Source organism: Sardina pilchardus, chromosome 3 (assembly GCF_963854185.1).
Source record: "Sardina pilchardus chromosome 3, fSarPil1.1, whole genome shotgun sequence".
Classification (NCBI taxonomy): domain Eukaryota; kingdom Metazoa; phylum Chordata; class Actinopteri; order Clupeiformes; family Clupeidae; genus Sardina; species Sardina pilchardus.
Genome location: NC_084996.1, coordinates 13,525,437 through 13,547,847, shown reverse-complemented (window position 1 = coordinate 13,547,847; position 22,411 = coordinate 13,525,437). Strand labels below are relative to the sequence as shown.

General features: G+C 44.0%; 2 protein-coding genes across 3 annotated transcripts; both read left to right on the top strand.

Annotated features, from left to right (window-relative positions):
• The first annotated feature begins 4,981 nt into the window (after positions 1–4,981).
• On the top strand, positions 4,982–10,523 carry LOC134076751 (inward rectifier potassium channel 16-like). Of its 2 annotated transcripts, none has more exons than XM_062531953.1 (3): positions 4,982–5,020; positions 5,323–5,436; positions 8,918–10,523. In XM_062531953.1, exon 3 carries the CDS (start codon positions 8,933–8,935, stop codon positions 10,097–10,099), a length of 1,167 nt encoding a protein of 388 aa, XP_062387937.1. In that variant the 5' UTR covers positions 4,982–5,020; positions 5,323–5,436; positions 8,918–8,932; the 3' UTR covers positions 10,100–10,523. The 2 variants fall into 2 exon arrangements, with proteins under 2 accessions (XP_062387937.1, XP_062387936.1); XM_062531952.1 differs by lacking the exon at positions 4,982–5,020 and adding an exon at positions 5,056–5,074.
• Positions 10,524–10,855: 332 nt separating this feature from the next.
• Positions 10,856–15,822, top strand: LOC134076750 (inward rectifier potassium channel 2-like). The gene is made up of 3 exons (XM_062531951.1): positions 10,856–10,989; positions 13,493–15,061; positions 15,128–15,822. Exons 2-3 carry the CDS (start codon positions 13,832–13,834, stop codon positions 15,233–15,235), a joined length of 1,338 nt encoding a protein of 445 aa, XP_062387935.1. The 5' UTR covers positions 10,856–10,989; positions 13,493–13,831; the 3' UTR covers positions 15,236–15,822.
• The last annotated feature ends 6,589 nt before the right edge of the window (positions 15,823–22,411 follow it).

Genomic DNA, 22,411 nt, shown 5'->3' with positions numbered 1-22,411 from the left:
TAACACCTTCAAATAAGATACACACATTGGTGAGCTACTACAGGTTACAAGGCTTAAAGCATGGAACATTTCTGTGCATGCAACTATTATCAAGTGGTTAAACAGTAATCTATTTTCAATAGAAAACAAACAACATCTATTAGCAGAAAAGTTATTAATTACAACACCACCTCGCTGGATTTACTTGATATTATCTTGTACATTGGTTGCACATGAATGAAATGCTTACAAAACTGATTCATGCTGTGATAACCAAATTTGATCAAGTGGTTTCAGTGAATTTGATTAAATTAAGTTTTTATGAAGTATTGTAATTTCCACTTCATTGTGTTATATAAGCGGCATGGAAAGTAGGTGTCCAGATATACAAGTGTTGCAACATCAAAGTTAAAGGGCAACTTTGAATAAGTTGTCAAGACACTGATGCTTTGTGCATGTTCAATACCTAAAGCATTCATGGTAGGAACAAAGCACGGTTTATCTCAAAGACACAACTCAGCTCCAAATTCTGCTGGTCTCTAAGCAAAGTCCTCTTTAAGAAACTCATGTGAAAACCTTTGGCAACACTGTTAGCTGCATTATTTCAGTGTTCTTGCAAAGGCTCATGGGAACAATGGTGACACCAAGACATCCCATGTGTTCCTTTGCCTTACTGGTTCAGTACTGCTTTACAGTACATTGATCTAACTAGATTCTGTTGGATAAATTCATTGTTATGGCAAAATATGTGAGTTCAACGTAATAACATTTGTTTACAAAAACGGGAGTTTGTTTAATTTCATGTTTTGTGGATTAGTAAAAGTGAAAACCCTAATTTCTTTTCTAGTTTACCTTAGTTGATTCAATTAGAAAAATGGATTACTTGATTGAAATGACTGTTCCAACACGATAAAGTTATGTTTCATTCAAAACTATGTAGACTGTTTTAAGTAATTGTAACGTAATATGGTTTCATAAATTGCACAGGCCTGACTTTTCCTTTTTTACAGTGTACACCGTGAATGTTTTCATGTGGGGCGCATGAAACAGACTGAGAGACCGTGCCAGTGAAGATGGGTTAGCTCATAGTGAGACACCTTGACAACTCTCACTCCGACAATGAGAATCTCCTAAGGAAAGTGGGTCAACCTAACTACTGTAGCCTACAAGAGGAAGTGATCGCCTTAAGAGACTTCTCAGAAATCTTTTGAATTTACAAGCAAGAAGCCATAAATTGTCTAAGCCTAACTGAGGAAAAGAATTTTAAACCATCTCGTAAACTTTTTTTTTTTTAGCGCTGCGGCATCTTTTCTGCATTTTATATCTTGCGCTGTTCCTTCAGAATGGCACATTTCACACAATGGTGCCACATCACGTCACATGACCGGTGTGATGCTTGCTGTGGCACAATGGGAATCATTCCCTTTTATATTCACCTCAGCACACCTGTGCAACCTCACAATGCTTTGTTGTCGACCATTAAGCTGAAAAGCGTTGCTGTTCATCTCCACTTCTTATACCCCCTCTACACAAGAGTGCCTTAGATCCAGCAAGAGAGACCACTCCTCCACACATTGGGTAAGCTGGCCTTTTAGTGGTGATCTTTTTTGTCCCCTACTGGGTAGTGTTGATTCTTTGTAACTTGTGCAACAACAAAAGGGCTTCAGTTACACAATGGCCAAATCCCAGTCTGATGGTCTGATAGAGTTATAAATCTGTCTGTCGGAGTAGTTGAGTAATTTAGACGGAAATGTTGAAAATCATTGAATGATTGAATGTGAATCATTGAGTGATTGAATGACTTATCTAATCACTTCACTCAGGTGTTATCCAGTTAAAAACCAAGCCCTGCACTGGCAGGTAAGGTGCCTCAACAGGTGTGGCTATTATCTCAGAAATGCATACAGGTCTGTCCTACCAGAGGAAACTCTGGGCGAAAGGGTTTGATATGGTTTTGTTTTGTTGTTCTTGTGATATGTTCAGAGGGGTTCTGCAACCCCTGGGGTCTTTGCTTCTATCTCCTCTACAAAAGTCCTTTTAACGGGATGTTTTCATGGTCACTGGGTTGCAAGTGCGGTCCTGACTTGTTCAAAGGAGCAAAGGCAAAACACTGAGGTCGACTGCATGCTTACTGCTTTGCTGTGCTGGAGTGCTTGCTGGTGCCGCCAGCTATGGCCCCATAATGGCAGAGGTCTGAGGAGGTCATATTCAGAGCAAACACATGAAGGTCGTTCAAAACCTGTTAGCAGTCAAAGGATTTCTGCTTCTGAATGAACTAGCCTACTCAATGCAATGTGAATGAAATATGTGACATCTAATACTTCAATTCTTTTTAGATTTTCAGAGTAAATGTTTGCATTTCATAATATTAGCAAGCGCTATTATCAGAGGATCCTATAAATCCCAGAAATCCTATAATGAGCTGTCATCAAGATTAGAATAAATAATAAAAAAAAGTATTATATTTCACTTTATTATGTGTTATGAATCTAGATTAAATGAAAGTTTCATTTTTACAAATAAATTACAGGGGAAAAAGCTAGTTCTATGATATAGGCCTATTCTTATGTTTTTTTTTAAATGAACCTCAGGGCTTGCAATGTCATTATTTGGTCTAGAATTCAGAATAATGACTTGCTATACTTGGCAGTTGGCAAGGGTTTTCCCTGAACCAAGGTGGACAGTGCAAAGCCTAAAGTCAAACTTAAGCTATACAATCAGGCAAAATAGAAAAGTATTACTATGACCAAGATCCTAAGCACAAACAGTGGTTGGTCACACACGGGCCACACAAATTGCGTGAAACAGTCCGCTCACTGAGTAGCCTTGCACTTTGCTCTTCATTTGAATTAGAGTCCACAGTGTTTTTACTGAGACTAATCATGGCATGGATTAAAGTTATAAATAGTTTTATGTGCTGTATAATATTCTGTTAGATATGTATCAATGTTGTATACACTTTTCATAGGCATCTCATCGATTTTTTATTTCAAAGGAAATTCTGACTGAACAACATGAAGTCAAAGGACCTAAAACTGATATTTTTGACCCATATGACACTGTAGAATTAGGAAATTATACATACACATACAAATTGATGATTCAATGAGGCTATTATCCCAGATGAGCATATATTTAATCATTCAAAGACAACAACATTTGATAAATTGTATTATATTTTCTTATCTTACTAATTAGGCTATACAAATAAATCATGGTTGCCCTCTCAAAAAGAATAGGCACAGCAGACTCTAGACTGCAGGAAACTCGATAGTCTTGTGCCAGTGTTTGCCACTGCTCTACCTAAATGAGGTGCATAACTTTCTTCACATGACCTCAGAAGCTCCTATGTTGTGTTTGACTCAGACTGACTATATAACATTCAGCTAAAAGAACAAACAAGATTATCAAGGAGATCCCTTTTTGTCCTGGGGTGGGTTGAAATAAGCTTTTAAGCAAAAAACATGTGATATGGTAAAAAAACGTGGTCACATTTGTTATTCTCTACTCAGCTGACTTGTACCTCCAACTTTCAAATTCCACTAAATTAGCAAGAAATAGAGGTGTTAGTCAGATTATCTTCAAAAAGGGCATGCCTGACTATGCCAAAAGTAGGCAAAAAGAGAATAAGGTAGTTTGTTTGATGATATCAGAATAAAGATGGCAAATGGTATCAGCTAAGAGGCCAATGTATGTGTTAAGCATTAACACTGAAAATGTTTACACACCTATGCCAAAAAGCAGTCATGTACTTGTGCTAGGATTGTTCACTCACACATGTTCAACGCACAAACAAATAAGTGCAACAATTTACAAAACATACAGATACATAAAAGCCTCAACTTAACCACATGCATCCTCATGACAATACAACTTGAGTACGCAAAATGTATCAATAAAGTATTATCTATACATTTCACCACGTAAATAGCAGACAAGTGTTGCTACACACAATCTAGAGGGGAAAAAACAAATAAGTACATGGATACATCACACATTCAAACCAAAATAACTTATGTTTATCCCAGTAGTATGACTAGTACTCTTAATTCAGAAATTATATTTTAGGGATTCCCTCAAGTCCCCCCATGATTCCCTGTAATCTCTTGTCTTTTCATGTTGAAATCACACAATTAACTTCAGCACTGTTTGGTGTAGCAGCTAAGCCCTCTTGGCTCTTATGGAGGCTTGTGTTATGGGGTCTTTTTATGCAATTCACCTTCAATGCCTGCTAAACATTGTCTTATAGACAGTCGTAAAGGTGCTATCTATACATTTGCTTGTCTCACACACAGTGTTTGACTAATCTTCCAGAGGCAGATATGTGGTTGTAGAAGTTTGGATTTGAGAGTGGTGAACGTGCCATGGTGGCTTGAGACTTTGTTGCTGTTATCTCGACTGGGTTGTAATTTACTTGGTTGTCTCTATGGGCCTAATAAAAGATTTTGTATCACCTCAGGTTGTCGTGCGGTACCTGTGTGATCCTGTGCTCATTTCTGTGAGTGAACATTTATTAGCTTCAGCTAAGACGCCAATGGAGTAAAAAAAAAGTTTTCAAAATCTCATTATGGAGCTCTGGGTTTCGATGAGGCAAAGGTTAACTAATTTACTAATGGACTGTGAGAATTTAAAGGACAAGCCGTACTAAATAGCTCTTATCACCTCCAGGAATGGTCATGATCTGAGTAATGAGGAAGCACTTGTGTGCGTGGAAATTTTTATGTCCTCATGAGTTAACGGGATGGAGCACTATCATGTTTACCAACAGAATTGGTTGTGCATTGTCAGAGTTGCACAACTCTACCCTCATAAAGGTGTGTGTAAACTAATGAAACCTGACACAATTAGATTCTCATAAGGATATGTAAATATGGCAAAGTTGGCGTGACATTAGACTTTGAAATGGGACTTTGCCTTCCGGCCTGGACTGCCCACAAAAAAGGGTCAAGTGTTAGAAGCAGTCAAGCCAAAGCAGGGTAGGACCTCACAGTCTGTCCCCGCAAGAGATCAGCTCCATATCACCTGTAGCTCTCCTTTAAAAGTAAGTGTGCTAATTCAGTTTCAGTGGCATGCTGACCAACAGTGATGTTCAATGGTAATGCAATGGGTAATGTTTTCATGGTTCTTCCTAGTTACCAAGAACTTTATGCAAGGGCAGATGTCTTTTTTTTTCTAAGCAGACTTCTTAAGACTGGCATATTATTATGCCAGGACAATTGGAATCATTAACAGAACTCTTTTCTCACCTCTCTGAGGAAAAGGCTTCCAAGGTTGGACATAATTCGGTTAATCCAGTCTTCCACTGTTGTGACGATTCTAATGCATTTTTCTCTCCCCATTCAGAGTTGAACTGGGCGACCCTGTCTGCTGCCCGTGCGGCTCTGAGACGCATACGGCATCCATCTGTTCCCATTCAGCACCTGACCGCAGCACAGCACGTCTGAATTTGTTCGGAAGGTAATTATTGTAAAAATCCATATTTGTTTTATTGATTAATCTCATTACATGCTACATTCTCAATGAATCCTAATATAATATGATAATATACAAAATCAACAATAACAAAATAATAACAAGATAATAATACTATAATAATAATAAGCTTCACTTGCCTAACACCTTTTCACATCAAATTTATAAGATGCTTTACAAAAAACGAATTAGTAGAAGAAAGCCAGAAAAACATGTCAGAAATATGTCAGTGACAAAAATCTATATCAGGGAGACTCCCACTCAGTCAGTGACTGCCTCCCTCCTTTGAATTCTGCGGCAGTGTGAAAAGTGACACATGGAAAAGACAGAGACTTGTGCCCAGGATATGGAGCATTCCGGAACAGGAGAGGCGATAAGACGCTAGGCTCAATAAAGTAATAAACCGATGTTTATTAAGGACAGAGCGGTGAGACTAAAACATAATGTTCAGGGTGAACAAAAAACAGTAGCACTTTGATCTGAAACAAGAATTATTCCAGCTCTGGAAATATTGGGATTTCTTGTGAAATTCCCAGAAATGCTATCTTTCTGGTTCCTTGAACATTTGTTTGGTTCAGTCTTGTAAATGTTTTCACATGATGGCTCCAGGGGGAAAAAGTGTGGCTGCAACACAAACTGTTTGTGCATTTGAATTTCATGCTGTAGGAGAACATCATCACTGCCCTGACCTGCGTTTTAAAACCTTTTTTAAGACCTCTGAAACCTCTTAAGGTTAAAGATTGATAGCTCAGGAAACTTCAGAGAAAGTTATTTTTGAGGGTAGTTAGAGGGTAATTATTTACATATTATAAGTTAAAACGTTGATCACAACATTCTATACTTATCTCACACTATACTGTAGTTCCATTGGATTAACATACATAAACCTTAACATGTCTCTTGAGTCGACACGTGGTACTAGATGATCATATAATTGACTTTACAGCAGCCTCAGTCATCCTATGTGAACATATGGGGCCATCAGAGATTCAGTTATTTTGATATGGGGGAAACAAGAGGCATCCAGACATTTCCAGACCAACCACAACGGCGTGGTTTGAAATGTCTGACAGTTCAAACTAATTACGCGCTCCCTTTTCGGAGCCAGTTGATAGCGGTCAGTGGCGTCCAGAGAGAGCCCGTCTTCCCTCTAGGAGCCCAATCAGCAGAGGTGTCATAACACCAAACATCAGGGAGCCACGTGTGAGACACATGTGGTGGAAACCGTTTTTCCATTCACAAAAGCTCTATCCTCTGCAACGGCCTCTCGATTCCCTTTCTCGCTTGTTGTTGTTGTTGTTGAGGGAAATGAAAATGTGCTTGCAAAGAGCATAGACCACTACCGCCGTCGCCAGTCTCTTTTTACTGTAAGATTTCTGTACCCTGGCATGATTTTTACTGGCCTCACTTCTAGTAACACATTAGCTGTAAAGATGGCCCCAGCAGCGGCCTTAAACTTCTCAAGTGGAAAATGATCTCCGCAGGGCGTGTGTGACCGACGAGCATGCATGGTCTTTAGACGCCATTAAACACCTTAGGCTTGTACACACGGGTGACTTATAAGGAGGAAAGAGTTCTGCTAAAGTCTCTATATGTGTGTTCTTTCTGTGCCATACTTGGCCTGGTGACAGCGAGTGCACATGACCCGCATGACTGGTTTAATTGGTTGTCTCATGCCATGATGTCAGCCATGGATCACTAAGAGATGCCAGTGTAGAGTCCTGAGGCATCAGGTCAGCACAACCTTCCCCATAATCAGGGGCCTATTGCACAAAACTAGGATAAGGGATTAACCCGGGATATCTTGGTTATCCTGGCTCAATTTATCCGTGATCCAGTTGCACAAAAGCGGGATAGGGGGCAGCAGGATATGTTATGGTATAAGTTACCATGGCGATTTATTCTGTGGAGCTAGCCTGCTCCTGACCAGGCTCACAGCCAAGATAAGTTGATTCTAATGGTAATTACATTATCTGATTGGTTCAGCTAGCTGTCATTCAAATGAGACCTCCACGTGATTTTTTTTAAAGAGCTGTAGATTCCATTTATATATTATTTGCAACATGCATTTACTCGCAAAACACAGCAGAATGTCTGCCTAATACCATATGGATGTCATTTAAATTATGGTGGCCTTATAATTAATAACATAGCCTACTCGTTGTTTGCTTCTTTTTTGACAGATGTTTGATGAATAGGCTGCTGTAGTAGTTGATTGGAAGTGGAGGGGACATTTTTCGAAGGTGTTTTGAACTAATTCGGCTTTTAAGACAAATCAAGATACTTTGTGCATCTTTGCGGTGGCAAAGCGCTTCCTAATGACGTTGCGTGCCGAGACAAGGAAGCTCTCACACACGTGGGTGCATACGTAAATTTGCATTCAGTTGATCTGCCACACCTACTCCCGCTATTATTTGAGTTTTTATTTACTTTTCATTTGATTTGAATTGTTTGAGCACCTTGTAATATTATTTTGTGTAATTGTGATTCTACTGTTTCATGTGTATCCTTCTGTATTCATTTGTATATTTGCTTTTGTCTTTAATAAAGCAGAGTTAAAAAAAAAAAAAAAAAAAAAAAAACACCTACTCCCGCTATGTAACAGAAATAATCATGATCCCCCATCCAAAAAAGTACAACTTTACCTCGTTGTTAGTCTATATCAAAAGCGGTTGATTATTTTGTGTGCAAGACGCTATTTTTCGCGTCTTTTTTATTCCAACCGCGAGTTATTAGGGGAGAAACGAGAACGCACACATACACCGGATAACTTACACCTGGCTTGATGAATCCGTGTCTGCTCATCCTGGATTGGTCTTTGTGCAACCAATTCAGCCGGTATGCTCTTGTTTAGGATTCAGTGATCGCGGCTCAGTAACTTATCCCGGATGTCTTAATTCTGCTTTTGTGCAACGGGCCCCTGGTCTCATCTGACTCAGCTAACTATATTATACTTATTTTATTCATTCCTGGAAGAGTATGACACTCAAAAAAGAGGCTTTTAGCAAAACTACATACATACTGTACATACATACATACAGAGTACATGTAGAGTACATACAGTATAAGGACCATGAGTTGGAAGATGTCAGTGTTGTTTGTTATTGAAACTGCAATTGATTCTTACATAATCAAAACAAACATCAAGACTTGGAGAGTCAGAGCAATAAAGAGGAGATGGCAGCCCATGCAAGTGTAGGCTTCTTCTCACCTCCTACACAGATGCTTATATCTCCATACTACATGACCCGGTCAACAAGAAACCATACAGAAAAGTATTGCAATAAAGCTGTAAGGATTGCTCAACTCCTATCACAACTTTATGATCATCCTACGTGATCAGCCTGTGATCCAGTCTTGTACTGTATTTAATGTCTCTTAAGAGGAACCAAACTCAAATCTACTCAGATAGAAAGTGAATAATTCACCGCAGGGATATTTATTTCGGTTCCATGTTCCATTTCAGAGGTTAAACAGGACCATGGTGTTGCCCTGCGCCATCGAGATGAGCCCGGAGAGAGACTCCATTATCAACACCCAAGAGACCTTCGTCCCTCGAGCGAGGGCAACCAAGGGGAAGGCGGCGTGGGAGCATCGCTACATGCTGAGGGACGGCCACTGCAACGTGCTCTTCCAGCAGGCCTCGGGCACGTGGGGTCACTACGTGGTGGACATCTACACCACCCTGGTGGAGAGTCGCTGGCGGGTGATGTTCCTGGTGTTCTCCCTCGCCTACATCCTGTCCTGGCTCACCTTCGGGCTACTCTACTGGCTGATCGCTCACGTGCACGGCGACCAGGGGCTGCCCGACGAGACTCCGTGCATGGCCAACGTGTTCGGTTTCACCGGCGCCTTCCTGTTCTCCATGGAGACCCAGGCGACCATCGGCTTCGGCAACCGCGGCATGCTGGAGAACTGCATGGTGGCCATCGTGCTGGTGACGGTGCAGGACGTCCTGAGCTGCTTCATCGACACCGCCATCATCGGCGTGGTCATCGCCAAGATGGCGTGCGCCCGCAAGAGGGCACGCACGGTGGGCTTCAGCAAGTGCGCCGTGGTCAGCCTGCAGAACGGCGCCCTCTGCCTGCAGTGGCGCGTCGGGGACTTCCGGGGGAACCACATCCTGGAGGGCGAGGCCCAGGGCCTGCTGGTGCGCCACAGGCGGCTGCCCACGGGCGAGGTCCGCCTCTCCCACCAGGACCTCAAGCTCCGGTGCCGGTCCGTCGCCCTGGCCGTGCCGACGACGCTGGTCCACGAGATCGACCGCGACAGCCCCCTGTACGGCCTGAGTCCCCGGGCCCTCGCCGAGGAGGAGCAGGACTTTGAGCTGGTGGTGTCCTTCACCTACACGGACGACTCGGCGGGCATGCTGCGGCAGACGCGCGCCTCCTACACCCCCCCGGACATCCGCTGGGGCCAGAGCTTCCAGGACGTGCTGCGGCTGGGCAAGAGGCACTTCCACGTCGACTACGCCCTCTTCCACCAGACCACCTGGGTGCCCGTGCCCATGATGAGCGCACAGGAGCGGGACATGGACCAGCGTCTGCCGGACAGCGGGGACTCGGCCGGTCCCGCCACGCGTCGTAAAGTTCAAATGTCCCGGAGGGAAAAATCTGACCCTCAGATTCTTGAGGAGGCTTGGTTTTAACACACTCACACACATTTAGACATTGCATGGATTATTATCTCTAAGTGACTGATAAAGGTAGTGAAGTAGTGTTCTATGTGATATATTTAAAAACAATATGTAACCCACAACCTCTGTGTTGCTGGCACCAGACTCTGAAGACACCACAGGACTGGTAAACAATTTGGAGGGGGAATGTAGGTTACTGTGGAATAACTACTGTGCTGTTGTCTGCAGTAGCAGTCTGCTAGCACAGAGCAATGCCAGGATTACAAATTGATGGCATAGCACATGTATGGAGGGAAGCACCTGCTGACTGTCACAGCGAATGTAAAATGGGGGGAGATTGTAAATAGACCTATGTTTGTTAATATGTTTGTGTTTTTTTTAAGTTAAGTGCAATACTTGTAGTCTTTAAAACATCTGTCCTTTAAGTCTGACTCTTTTACAGGAATCTATTTATTAAAATATATTTGTTGACGTTTTCTGATATTTTTCAAATGAGTCATTATTATTATTTTCATAGTAAAGTTTGCACGTATTCAGTTATAACATATATGTGCATAATGAAGTACTATTACAGAGAAGTATGTATTATTATTCTGCGTTTAGCATTTTCAGTCGTGAGCAGACAGGCTGATTCTGGCGTTACGCTTTCAACCATGCACTCAGGGTAGGATGACCACGCAAGTGGGCGGGGACAGTCACATGCGCTTTTAAAGTAGCACTCCATTTGTAAATGTATCTTCCCTGGAGCGTGCCGAGGGGGTGATGATGGGCGTTCGTGTGATGTGCACTTGGTGTCTCATAAAATACAGCAACAAGTTCCAAAACTAAATGTGGATACATACACAGAGCTGGGATGTTTCAGAGTGGAATCACGGAGATGTGTCATCCTGTGCACTCAACAGGTAAGCGCAAAAACATCAACATCGCGGTGATGTAGTGAAGTTGTAGCCTATGTAGAAAGCGAGGAAAGGCGGCAAAAGAATAACGGAACCGAAACTGTTGAAATGGTCTTATCACGAAGGCCACAAGGGGTCATTTTCAATTCCATTTCATGATAGGGATGATATAGGTTTAAAGTTTGAGATATTTGACTTGATAAGGAATTACAGTTTCCATTTAAGGGTTTTATTGTTTATATACGGTTTAATTCCTATTTGAGTTGTATTTATTGTAATCTAGCCTATATAGGCTAAAATCCATACATTATTTAGGTTCAGTAGGTAATAACATTATTTTATTCTAACTGATAAACTCGTTAATATTTAACAGGGTTGTCTAGCATTTGACTTGAGCTTTTTATTTTAATTTCATAATTGCAATGCATCTCTTTCACTTCTATAATCAACTTAGTTTTAGCTGTTGCATGGCATTTTTAAGAATCTTCATTTATGACATGACGACACATGCACAGCAATGAGTTCAGCAATCTGAACTGACCCATGCTACTGTCATCCCTGTCTTTGGCAGGCCATTTTCAAATGGGCAGCTATGCATAATGGACAGAATTCTATTGATCTCCCTTAGCACAAAAAATAGAGCGCCTTTATGTAATAAGTTTCCATCTTGCTCTACAGTGTGGCCTAATTGCACTAAAGAAAAACAAACAAACTTGGGATGTGCGCTAGTCCCTGTGTTATCATCCCGTTGCGCTTGTAGAGGATAACACATGTTAAAGTTTTGGGTTGGTTGAAGCTGGTTGCCTTTCATTACAATGAATGACTGAAGTGACTGTTGTGTTGTCGTTAGCTAAACTCAGTGGTAGAGTTGTTGCCTCTGGTGTCAGCCTTGTACTGTAGAATTCTAAACTTCTGTTACTGTCACACAATTATGTGTTGCTGCTATTGTCCTTCATGAGCGGTGAGCAGTTGTGCCTTTTGATTATTAGCCTGTCTTTATAAATCAGTAATCTCGATCAAGCTGTAAGTGTGACCAAGAATGGTTTCTTATTACACTTTCAAAGAGTGGCCTGGAGTAACTGTATCTGTGGCCGTGAGTGGATCCTAGTGGGCCCTGACGCAGGGATGACGCCGGGGCAGGCTTGGTCCCTTTAGACAGAGCTGCGAGTCAACAAGCTCCTGGTCGTCCCCGAGGAGCCGCAGTCACATGTTTAATTAGGGCTGCTCCACAAGTGCATGTGTTCCTGAGCAGCAAGCGCTCTAAAATCAGGCACGGTTACATCAGTGGATCAATCAGACACTGTGATTAAAAAATGTCAAGTGAACTATTTATACGTCACAAGCTGTTGATTTTATTTTTACCTTAGTTGTGACACTGAAACGTATGCAGTTGCTTTTTCTCCCCTCTCTCCCACTCTCTCCTGATAATTGTATCATTATAACACCTGAGCCTGACTTGATGTGCACAGCAACTTGTGATCTCTTCACAGGTTTTAAGGGGTGAGGAAAAAACGAATGCTCTGTATGCTTAATTAGAATCAGGGGAAATGTGAGCTGAAAATGAGCACGGTGATTCTACCATATGATCCACTCAAATCACTATAGGACTGTTAAACAAGAAATTATCTTGTCAGGACGAGCGGCCAGCAAAAATAAATTCTCCTGTGCCGAGACCTGCCATAATGTTCCAATCCAGACTATAGATCTCTCAAACATTTCCTTATGTTGGGTAGCTGTGCATTACTGCACGGCTATACATTGAAGTACATTGTGGCTTGGAGCATTGTGTGCCCTCTGGTACGCTATTGTGCCCCTGGAGTCTGAGTCGATTGTTTTTTAATTCGGCCACCGCTATGTGATGTAAGCATATCTGTGTATCAGAGCTGGATGACCTATCGCTTTTGTGTAGCTGCAGGGATCGGACGATGTGATTGAACTGGTTGCACGTTAGTGTGTGTGCCCTGAGTGCAGTGATGACCGCCTGCCGTCCACTCTCTTGGAGGTTAAAACACAGCCAGCCGATAGTTCTGTAGAAACATCCCGTGGGTGTTTGTTCTACTGTAGAAGTTTCTCTGTGTCAGTAAACTTGCATGTTGTGGGTTCGACTTATTCTAAGCATCAGCCCCCTCAGCTGCCTGGCCTGCCTTCGTCACCGTTTCGTATTGGATCGTGTTGACCAAACCCAATCTGTAATGTGACCCCTAGTTGTCAATCAACAGCAAAATGAAGGCGACCTTGCAGCAACGGGAATCACTAACTGTTTGAAAGGTTATGCGAGTGCTTTCTACTAACAGACGGAATAAAAGTTGCATCATTAATATGTCAGGACGTCCAAGAATCATGTGTCTTTTATTCATCTGAAATATACTATCGCATGTCGTCGAGCCTTAACTGAATGGATGCATTATTTAAGTGGCTGGATACGATATGGCCAAAGCCACTGATCTTTTCCTCTCCTTTCCTCCAATTGGTGTAACATGGCGTTTCTCTCTGTCTGTAATTTCCACAGGGCACTCCGCCGATGAGGTCTGAGGCACTCATGAGAGAGACCTGATCAGCCCTCGCCGCCTCTTCCTCCTCCTCCTCTTCCTCGCGCCCCGCCGCTGCCCGCTGGTGCTGCCGCCGCACGTCCCCTCGAGGGGGGGAACCCGCCGGATTCCCCGGACGCCGGAAAAAACACCCCCTTGTTCCTCTCCTCCCCGGCTGTCTCTTTCTTTTTTTTTTTTTTTCCCGCGCGTGTTGGTCCCCCGGCTAGCGTTCGAAACTGTTTCTCCAACGCTTCGTCCAAAAACTCAGACTGTTTTCCAAAGCAGACGCGGGCCAGCCGGCGCAGCGGGCGGACGAGGCCATGGGGAGCGTGCGCGCCCACCGCTACAGCATCGTCTCCTCGGAGGAGGACGGCATGAAGCTGGCCACCATCGCCGTGCCCAACGGCTACGGCAACGGCAACGCCGGGGGCGGCGGCGGCGGAGGGGGCATCGGCGGCGGCGGTAGCAGCCCCGGCGGCAGCTGCAAGGTGCACACGCGGCACCAGACCCAGAGCCGCTTCGTCAACAAGGACGGCCACTGCAACGTCCACTTCATCAACATGAGCGAGAAGGGCCAGCGCTACCTGGCCGACATCTTCACCACGTGCGTGGACATCCGCTGGCGCTGGATGCTGGTCATCTTCTGCCTGTCCTTCCTGCTCTCCTGGCTCTTCTTCGGCCTGGTCTTCTGGCTGGTGGCGCTGTCGAACGGCGACCTGGAGCGCAGCGAGCAGCTGTGCGTCTCCAACGTGGACAGCTTCACGGCGGCGTTCCTCTTCTCCGTGGAGACGCAGACCACCATCGGCTACGGCTACCGCTACGTGACGGAGGACTGCCCTGTGGCCGTCTTCATGGTGGTCTTCCAGAGCATCGTGGGCTGCATCATCGACGCCTTCATCATCGGCGCCGTCATGGCCAAGATGGCCAAGCCCAAGAAGCGCAACGAGACGCTGGTCTTCAGCCACTACGCCACCATCGCCATGCGCGACAACAAGCTGTGCCTGATGTGGCGCGTGGGCAACCTGCGCAAGAGCCACCTGGTGGAGGCGCACGTCCGCGCCCAGCTCCTCAAGTCGCGCACGACGGCCGAGGGCGAGTTCATCCCCCTGGACCAGATGGACATCGACGTGGGCTTTGACACCGGCGTCGACCGCATCTTCCTCGTGTCGCCCATCACCATCGTGCACGAGATCGACGAGGACAGCCCCTTCTACGAGATGAGCCGGCAGGAGCTGGAGACGTCCGAGTTCGAGATCGTGGTCATCCTGGAGGGCATGGTGGAGGCCACGGCCATGACCACGCAGTGCCGCAGCTCCTACGTGGCCAGCGAGGTCCTGTGGGGCCACCGCTTCGAGCCCGTCCTCTTCGAGGAGAAGAACCACTACAAGGTGGACTACTCGCGCTTCGAGAAGACCTACGAGGTGCCCTCCACGCCCGCCTGCAGTGCCAAGGACCTGGCCGAGAAGAAGTACGTGCGCTCGAGCTCCAACTCGTTCTGCTACGAAAATGAGGTGGCCTTAATGGATAAGGAGGAGGAGGAGGAGGAGGAGGTGGAAGAGGGGGACGACGACAACGACGGCGGCGGCGGCGAAGGAGCGGAGAACGTCCGATGCGAGAACATAGAACTGGAGGGCACAAACATGGACGCCGGCTCAGACACGTTGTCCGATCAGGACGCGGTGCCTTTAGAAGCTAGGCCACTGAGACGAGAGTCTGAGATATGACACCTTGACTGAGTTACACTGACAAACAAAATACGACACGAAAAAACAAAACAAAATGTACATAAACACTACTTCCTACGAGTGAATCTTGCCGGTGAAAGGTGCGACCGCAGCAGTGGACAGGACTGACGTGTCGGTGTCGTGACAGGGCATTTGGGAGCCCGTCTATGCAGGACTGGACAGAGGCCAGGAGATCCATGGGATTGCATGATTGATTCCCTCAAGTTCTCATGCATGGGGCTCACCACAATATTGTGAGACAGTATGATTTGCTCTCCTCATGTCGCTCCGTGAAACACAAATGTCACTCTTATGTTGTTGTTGTTGTTGTTTTGATGCATTCAGGGTACGGTGCTGTCGCAAACGCTTCGCCATCCTGCAGGGTGAAAGATGGGTTGGGTAGCATGCAATCTGAATGTGGTTCTGCATGTTTCTGAATACCTGCAAGTTCTTTAAAAAGGCTGCATTCACACATATTTTTTTTACTGTTTGAGGACAACTATATTCTCCAACGGAGCTGGTCGGAAATGAGGGATTGTGTGTGTGAGTGTGGAAGGTGTTTTACCATTATCATTTTGAGAACATAACCACAAGGTACAGCGTCCTTTAACAGAAGTTTTGTTGCACTGGTGGTCCGCTTGTTGATGAAAGGTCGAGATAGGACAGATGTCTGAGTGATGTTCCTTTCAGTTTGAAATGTATCTTTTTCTCCACACACTGGATGAGCCTTGGCTTGGTTAGGTTTATGTTCACAACACTTAGACCCCCTGATGCAATGCAGTGATTGCCAAAGCTAATTTTATGTTATTACCAGTAAAAATATAAAAGGAGATGCATAATGTTCAAAGTGAAGAAGTAGAACTACCCTACAGGCCCATACCAAAAAGTATTCAATTTTCTTAAAACTATTGTGAGCTTTGCTGTGACTTGTTAATGAGCTGGTCTCTTAACACACATCTTAATTTGGACCTTTAGTTTCCTCGTGCGTGTGTGTGTGTGTGTGTGTGTGTGTGTGTGTGTGTGTGTGTGTGTGTGTGTGTGTGTGTGTGTGTGTGTGTGTGTGTGTGTGTAGGTGTGTGTGTGTGTGTGCGTGTGTGTGTGTGTGTGTGTGTGTGTGTGTGTGTGTGTGTGTGTGAGAGGGAGAGAGACAGAGCGAGAGGTCTTCAAAGAGGTCTCGGCATGTTTATGTGTGTGGCTTTATTTGTTCCTGCTCACATGAACTGTGCATTATGCTACTCAATCCATCTTCATCTTGTCTAAGTATAGCATCTTTTTTTGAAATGTGAGCCTTCAGGCTAGTCTTCATTGCTCTTGAAAACAGCCACCAGTGGGAGGCTATGTTTTGGCATCTGCTAAGAGTGAGAGAGAGAGAGAGAAAGAAAGAAAGAGAGAGAGAGAGAGAGAGAGAGAGAGAGAGAGAGAGAGAGAGAGAGAGATAGCAAGAGATGTCATCTATACGGGCATTAAAACCTTACTCCCCAAGCGGGATGGATATTTAAGGCTGGCCAGTCACAGTGAGCAACTCATGCTAGCGTGCTAGACGTGTCTGACGTGCAATACAGTCTTGGGGCAGTCGGTCTCTGACCAGAGCTTCCTGTGCAATCACACCCCGAGTTGGGCAACTGATCGAGCAAATGAATGTTCCTAATCAAGTGCTGCTAAGTTACATATTGCAAGTTAAAGAAAACAAGGACGCAGGAGCCAAAATGTATTCTTTGTCTATTTTAGCAATCAAATTAAACTCACATGAGAGAAAAAAAGAGAACTATTTTCATCATATTAACAATGGTGCACTTTCTTATGAAAATCTTTTGTCCCATCAAGGAGTAGACTGCATTAGAAATTATTTTCTTATCGAGCCAAATGTAAATAGTGAGGATATTCCTTTCCTATTACCTCTCATGTAGTTTTTATAGTACAACTGTCAGGGGACCTGGCCTGTCCTGCTAAAGGCTGAAAGGACACCAATCACTCGTAGTCTAGAATATCTATGTCGGAAGAGTACCGTGACAATGCAGTATTTTCTCCACACTGAGAACCTGTTTCAGTTCTAGATCTGGGTCTGTCTCTGTTGACGGTCATGTGACGAAGAAACACTCTGAAGGTGTCTCATCTGAATGGGCCTGTGACTTCTATAGCCACCTTGTTTCCTTTCATGAGTCTCTGTGACAGTATGGAGACTTGGACCGACAGTAGGCTTGAAAAGCCAAAAAGCAATGGAACACCAAGACTGTGCGTGTTGTGTGTGTGTGTGTGGAGGGGTTGGGGTGTGACTGTGTATGTGTGTGTGTGTGCATGAGAGAATGAGAGAGAGAAAGAGAGACATGAGTTTGAGAGCATGGTTTAGATGACGTTTTGTATTGCTTGGGTGGTGACTGAGGATGCCAGACGTTTCTGTCGTTATTGGTAACTAACTAACTAACTAAATAAATGAATTTAAAAGCCTGAGCAACTGCTGTCTCTTTCCCTGTAAAATGTCCATTTGGGTTTGGCTTATTTTTTCATTTGTCTTATTTTTCTTTCTTTTTTAAATCAGTCTTCCTGTTTTCCTGCACAAGCCAGTGGTTGTACAGTTTTTATATTGTGCTACATAACAAGAGTAGTTAATATATTGCTGTTGATGTTCAATACATAATGTATAATTTTCTTTTGTTTTCCAATAAAACAGATATAAAAAAAGATGGAATCCCATTATTCACTCATGATTTAACAAAACAAAAATATTACTCATATATGAGTAAGACCAAAATCTAAATGTACAACCATATTTTCTAGATTTTTAAAATGCAACTGTTTTTTTTCTCCTATTTTGGCAAATTTCAGCATTCTCAGTGAAATGAACACTGCTCTGAAAAAGCTCTGAGGTGTGACATTACATTAATGTGTATTAATAATTAACCAAATGAATTAGAACAACAGTTTAGCTGTGAAATTCATTATAGAATTTCTGAATTCTACTAAAACCTACAAAGTGTCTCTCCTTGACCTTGAGTGTGGGGTCGAGAAAATCTATGGGGTGTCAGGGCATGTAACAGGCTCTAACCAGCCAGTTTGAGACGAATAGACAAAGTTTAAAAATAAAATCACACACAATGTGCCCATTCCTCTGGCTAGCCGGGCTTGATCTTTATTCAGGAGTTGTAAAAAGCTCATGGGTCACTTGATTCTTTCAAAGATACTCTTAATAAAAGCCGCTTTTGCTTTGACCGCATTTTGTCCTCTGGACCCTGGGCGGACAAGGCTTATGTAACCCTTGTGATTTCACCAAATATAGACTGTGCTGTGATTATTACGGCTAACAAAGGCACTGGGACGACGTGTGGTAAAGGAACAAACTCGGTGACTGTGTGTGTGTGAGTGTGTGTGCTCGAGACCTATGCTCTGTAGAGATGCAGTAAATAGTTAGGAGAAAGGGCAACATGGTTGGCTTTAAAACGGTTCCCAAACAGGCCCAGCACCAACAGAAGTTGGAGTATTGATCAGAGTGGAGCCGCGATGAGCGGATGTGATTGTGTTCTACTTATAGCCTGCATTCGGCCCGAGGGCTTTTTCCACATTATCCAATGAAATGTCCTCTAATGTTAGGATTTAGCTTCCTAGAATTCAATCTGTTTTAGTGTTCAGCACTGTTTGAAAAGTGCATGAAAGAAGTTAAATATTTACCTTGGATGAGAATGGTATGAACAAAAAGCAAAAAAAAAAGGTTTTTGAAAAGCAACAGATTTTTCTACTTCCCCTTATAAGCACCTTATAATACTCCTCTGTGTCTTAATGAAGCAAGTAGCCTATCACTGAAAGTTCAGAAGAAATATCTGCATGATCAAGTTAACAGCTTCTTTTGTGTGTGTGTGCGTGTGCGCGTGTTTGTGTGTGTGTGTGTGTGTGTGTAAGAGAGAGAGAAAGATAATCAGTCTGCTGATGTGTTTGATTAGGGGCTAGTGTCAGATTTGGAGTGCGTCCAGGTCAAATTTTCCCTCTTGCGTTTCTGTGACGACTTCAGCTTGTCGGTGGGTCCAGCGGAGGCAATTGGGTGACAACTACACCACGCAATAGACGTGCCCTGTCTGCACGGCCACCGCGCAAGCAGGCCAACTCTTCGTCACTCGCACTGGCACCCGTCACTTTTAACACATTCCGCTAATTATTCCGGGAGGGTGACATAACGGTGGTGATGTGATACACACACAGACTCGGGTTTGCCTGCTGGCCTCCCAGTGGGGCAGGAAGCCGAGAGTGCGCGTGGCTTGGGCCTGGTGCCGCAGACGGAGCCCAGATAAGGGGAAGTTTGCAGAATGAGGTTGCGCCATGAAGAGCCAGCGCTCCGCTTTCCTGCTGAAAGTGAGACGATGACCCAGAGATAGTGGGGGAACTCGCGCAGACCTAGTTGCAGGGGTTTATTTCGGAAAAGCGCCCCCGTTGCTCCGGTTCCACACCAGATGGGGTGAAGGGGCACAGGCCGCTTTTTTTTCTTCTTCTTCTTCTTCTTCTTTTTTTCTCTCTCCCTTTTAGCAGAAAGGTCAGGCACATCAGAGTGAAGTGGAAATGAGGAAGGTGTCAGAGGGGGAGGAAGTGCCCAATCTCAGCCGCCGACTCCACAGCATATCTGGGCCCTAATTGGGGCCCTTAAAAGCAGCCTGAACGAGAGCGACGCCCTCGAAATGCTATACACCTTAAATTATTAATGGGAGCTGTTTTGGTGTTGATTTTTATATTTTCTCACTGATCTCCGATCGATGCCATATCCAGGCCAGATGAGAGCCACATGCGTCCTGCTGTCGGTTCGTTCATATCTGGGTCAGATGAGCCGAACCTCCCATGCCCACAGCGACTGCCCATGCCAGGCCTTCAGAGCTGCTGTCATTTCCACTCATTACTGCCAGACTGGATTCTGAGAGGGATGAGTGTATGGAGGGCACCATGCACTTGAACTATCGTGGGTGTTTTTTTTTCTTCTCTACTTATCTCCCTGTGCAGGTATGACCTTGTCCTCACCTGTATAAGAGCAGTTCATTCTGCACAGACTGTGCCAGAGGCCGGGAAGTCTCTAAAAAAAATAGCTTACGGGAATCGGCAGGTAATTTAGTCACTTTAAACAATTTTGTGCATTTAGTCTTAAAAGCCTCTCTGAGTAGATATTGTTTTTCTTTTCTGCTCCAGTGGTCTCTGTCTGGCGTTCGAAAACATCTGCTTTACTTCAGGTCCACGGTAGAGTGATGAAAACAGGAGGATTTTCCACATCTTAGGCGGAAACGGCCAATGTCTGCACAGTTTCTGTGACTGACAGATGAGGACTAAAGGTTTGGAGGCTTGATGAGACAGGAACGCGCCACAATAAACAGCCATGGCCAGATTTGCAGTGAAGACAGTTCTTCAAATGCACGTCAGTACATTTGACTTTGACTGGTGTTTTCAAGTTCATTTCAATTATAGAATAATACACCACCTTTTTACGATAGTGGTTAGTAGTGGGGAACCAGCTTATGTTTGGTGTAGGTTCAGTGATGGGCAAGCTACTTAGAAAATGTAGTGAGCTAAGCTACCAGCTACTCTATATTAAATTAAGCTTAACTACACAAAAGCTTCCTAAAGACAAACTGTAGCAATCTAAGTTATAGAAATTCTTCACAGATTCAGTTCAGAATCCCCAACTTAACTACAAGAGCAACGGCGATCATCAGCCACTGCTAGTGAGTGCACTGGCTGAACTTGGAGGTGAGTAATAATTCATGCTAAAGGCAACTGGGACACTGACTATCGCCCAACCACCTGATGTCCAGCATTTTAAAACAGTGATACATTGAGTACAAGTTTGAATGGGGCAGTTAGTTACATCAGGTGTGTTTCAGTCTCACTGAGGAAATCTGCAGCCACATCAGTCTATTGACGATTTAGCCGTCTGCTCACCTCTTTTTTTTCCCAAAGCATGGTTCCAGAAATAGCATGATGGATGACATCTCTCCATCTCCAGGAGGCAGAATTAGCAATAAGCCATGTAGGTTGAACGGCAGGGATAATTGCAGCATCCGGATCAAAGAAGAAATCCCTTCCGTCGTGGGCGATCTGAACATGGCTTAAAGGATTCTCCCTCAACTGACCAAAAGGTTTGCCACAATTGGCTATACACACACATGCATGTGAGTGTTTTCATAAATGTAATCTGAGAAAAAAAAAATGGAACAAGGGTGATATGTGATGGTAAAATGAGGTAGTGACGTTTATTCATGGATTTCAATGAATGAACTTTGGAACTAGAAAACCAAGAACCAATATCAAAACAAAGGTGGTTCAATGGCGAGAGAGAGAGAGACCCTCTAAATTCCCAAACCTCCATAACCTCAGTCATCAACTTACAGACACACATACACATGCCCTGGCTATGTCCTGCTGAGAGCCTTTCAGTCATCATGGGTAATATGATCCATTTTACCCACATTCATACATTTTAATCACCCCATTTCATGATGACGACCAAATGTCTGGCGGCCATAGTACTGTAGAACATCTAACTCACTGGACCTGTAAGGTGAGCCAAATAGGTCAGTTGCTCTCCCCTAATAGATCTGCACACTGGGGCTATCAGTTTTATCGTACTACATTTCAAACTGGCAGACCGTCTTAACAATATCACAAGACTTGACTTCTTCTTCTTCTTGGCAAGGCATTCACAATCAGACTGGAGGTATTTCACTGGAGGTATTTCATGGCACCATTGACACTGGCATCGTATGAGGGGTGAATCATGTTTTTGTTTGCGAGAAGATGCACCTAAATCTGTGACACTTGAGTTGATACAGTATACTGCATGTTTCTTGCATTCTCCAGTGCAGCGCACTACATTGTTCTTTGACGTCCGGCCCCTTAATGGCATTTGTTTGCACTTTTCCTGTCTTGAAAAGGACAAACAAGTGCATAGAAGAATTGAGATACTCATCATGTTTAAGAGCACTAGAAATCACACATTTCCTTCACAATTATATTGTTACAGTAGCCCTACAACCTTTTCAGGGAAAACTGCGTAGTGCACCTTCAAAAACAACACAAGTGACAGCCGATTTCCAAATTAGCCATTATCAACATCAATGAGACCAACAAAAGGCAGATGCCCCCACCCCCCCTCAGCACATAAATCTGGAAATGACGTCATTTTTGATTGTCTGTATAAATTGCTGTAACGCT

Bases quoted from the DNA above. Each gene is read 5' to 3' on its own strand.
- LOC134076751 (XM_062531953.1), top strand. From the start codon at position 8,933: ATGGTGTTGCCCTGCGCCATCGAGATGAGCCCGGAGAGAGACTCCATT.
- LOC134076750 (XM_062531951.1), top strand. From the start codon at position 13,832: ATGGGGAGCGTGCGCGCCCACCGCTACAGCATCGTCTCCTCGGAGGAG. The intron at 15,062-15,127 runs GTGGAAGAGGGG...GTCCGATGCGAG, and splicing joins AGGAGGAGGAGGAGGAGGAG to AACATAGAACTGGAGGGCAC.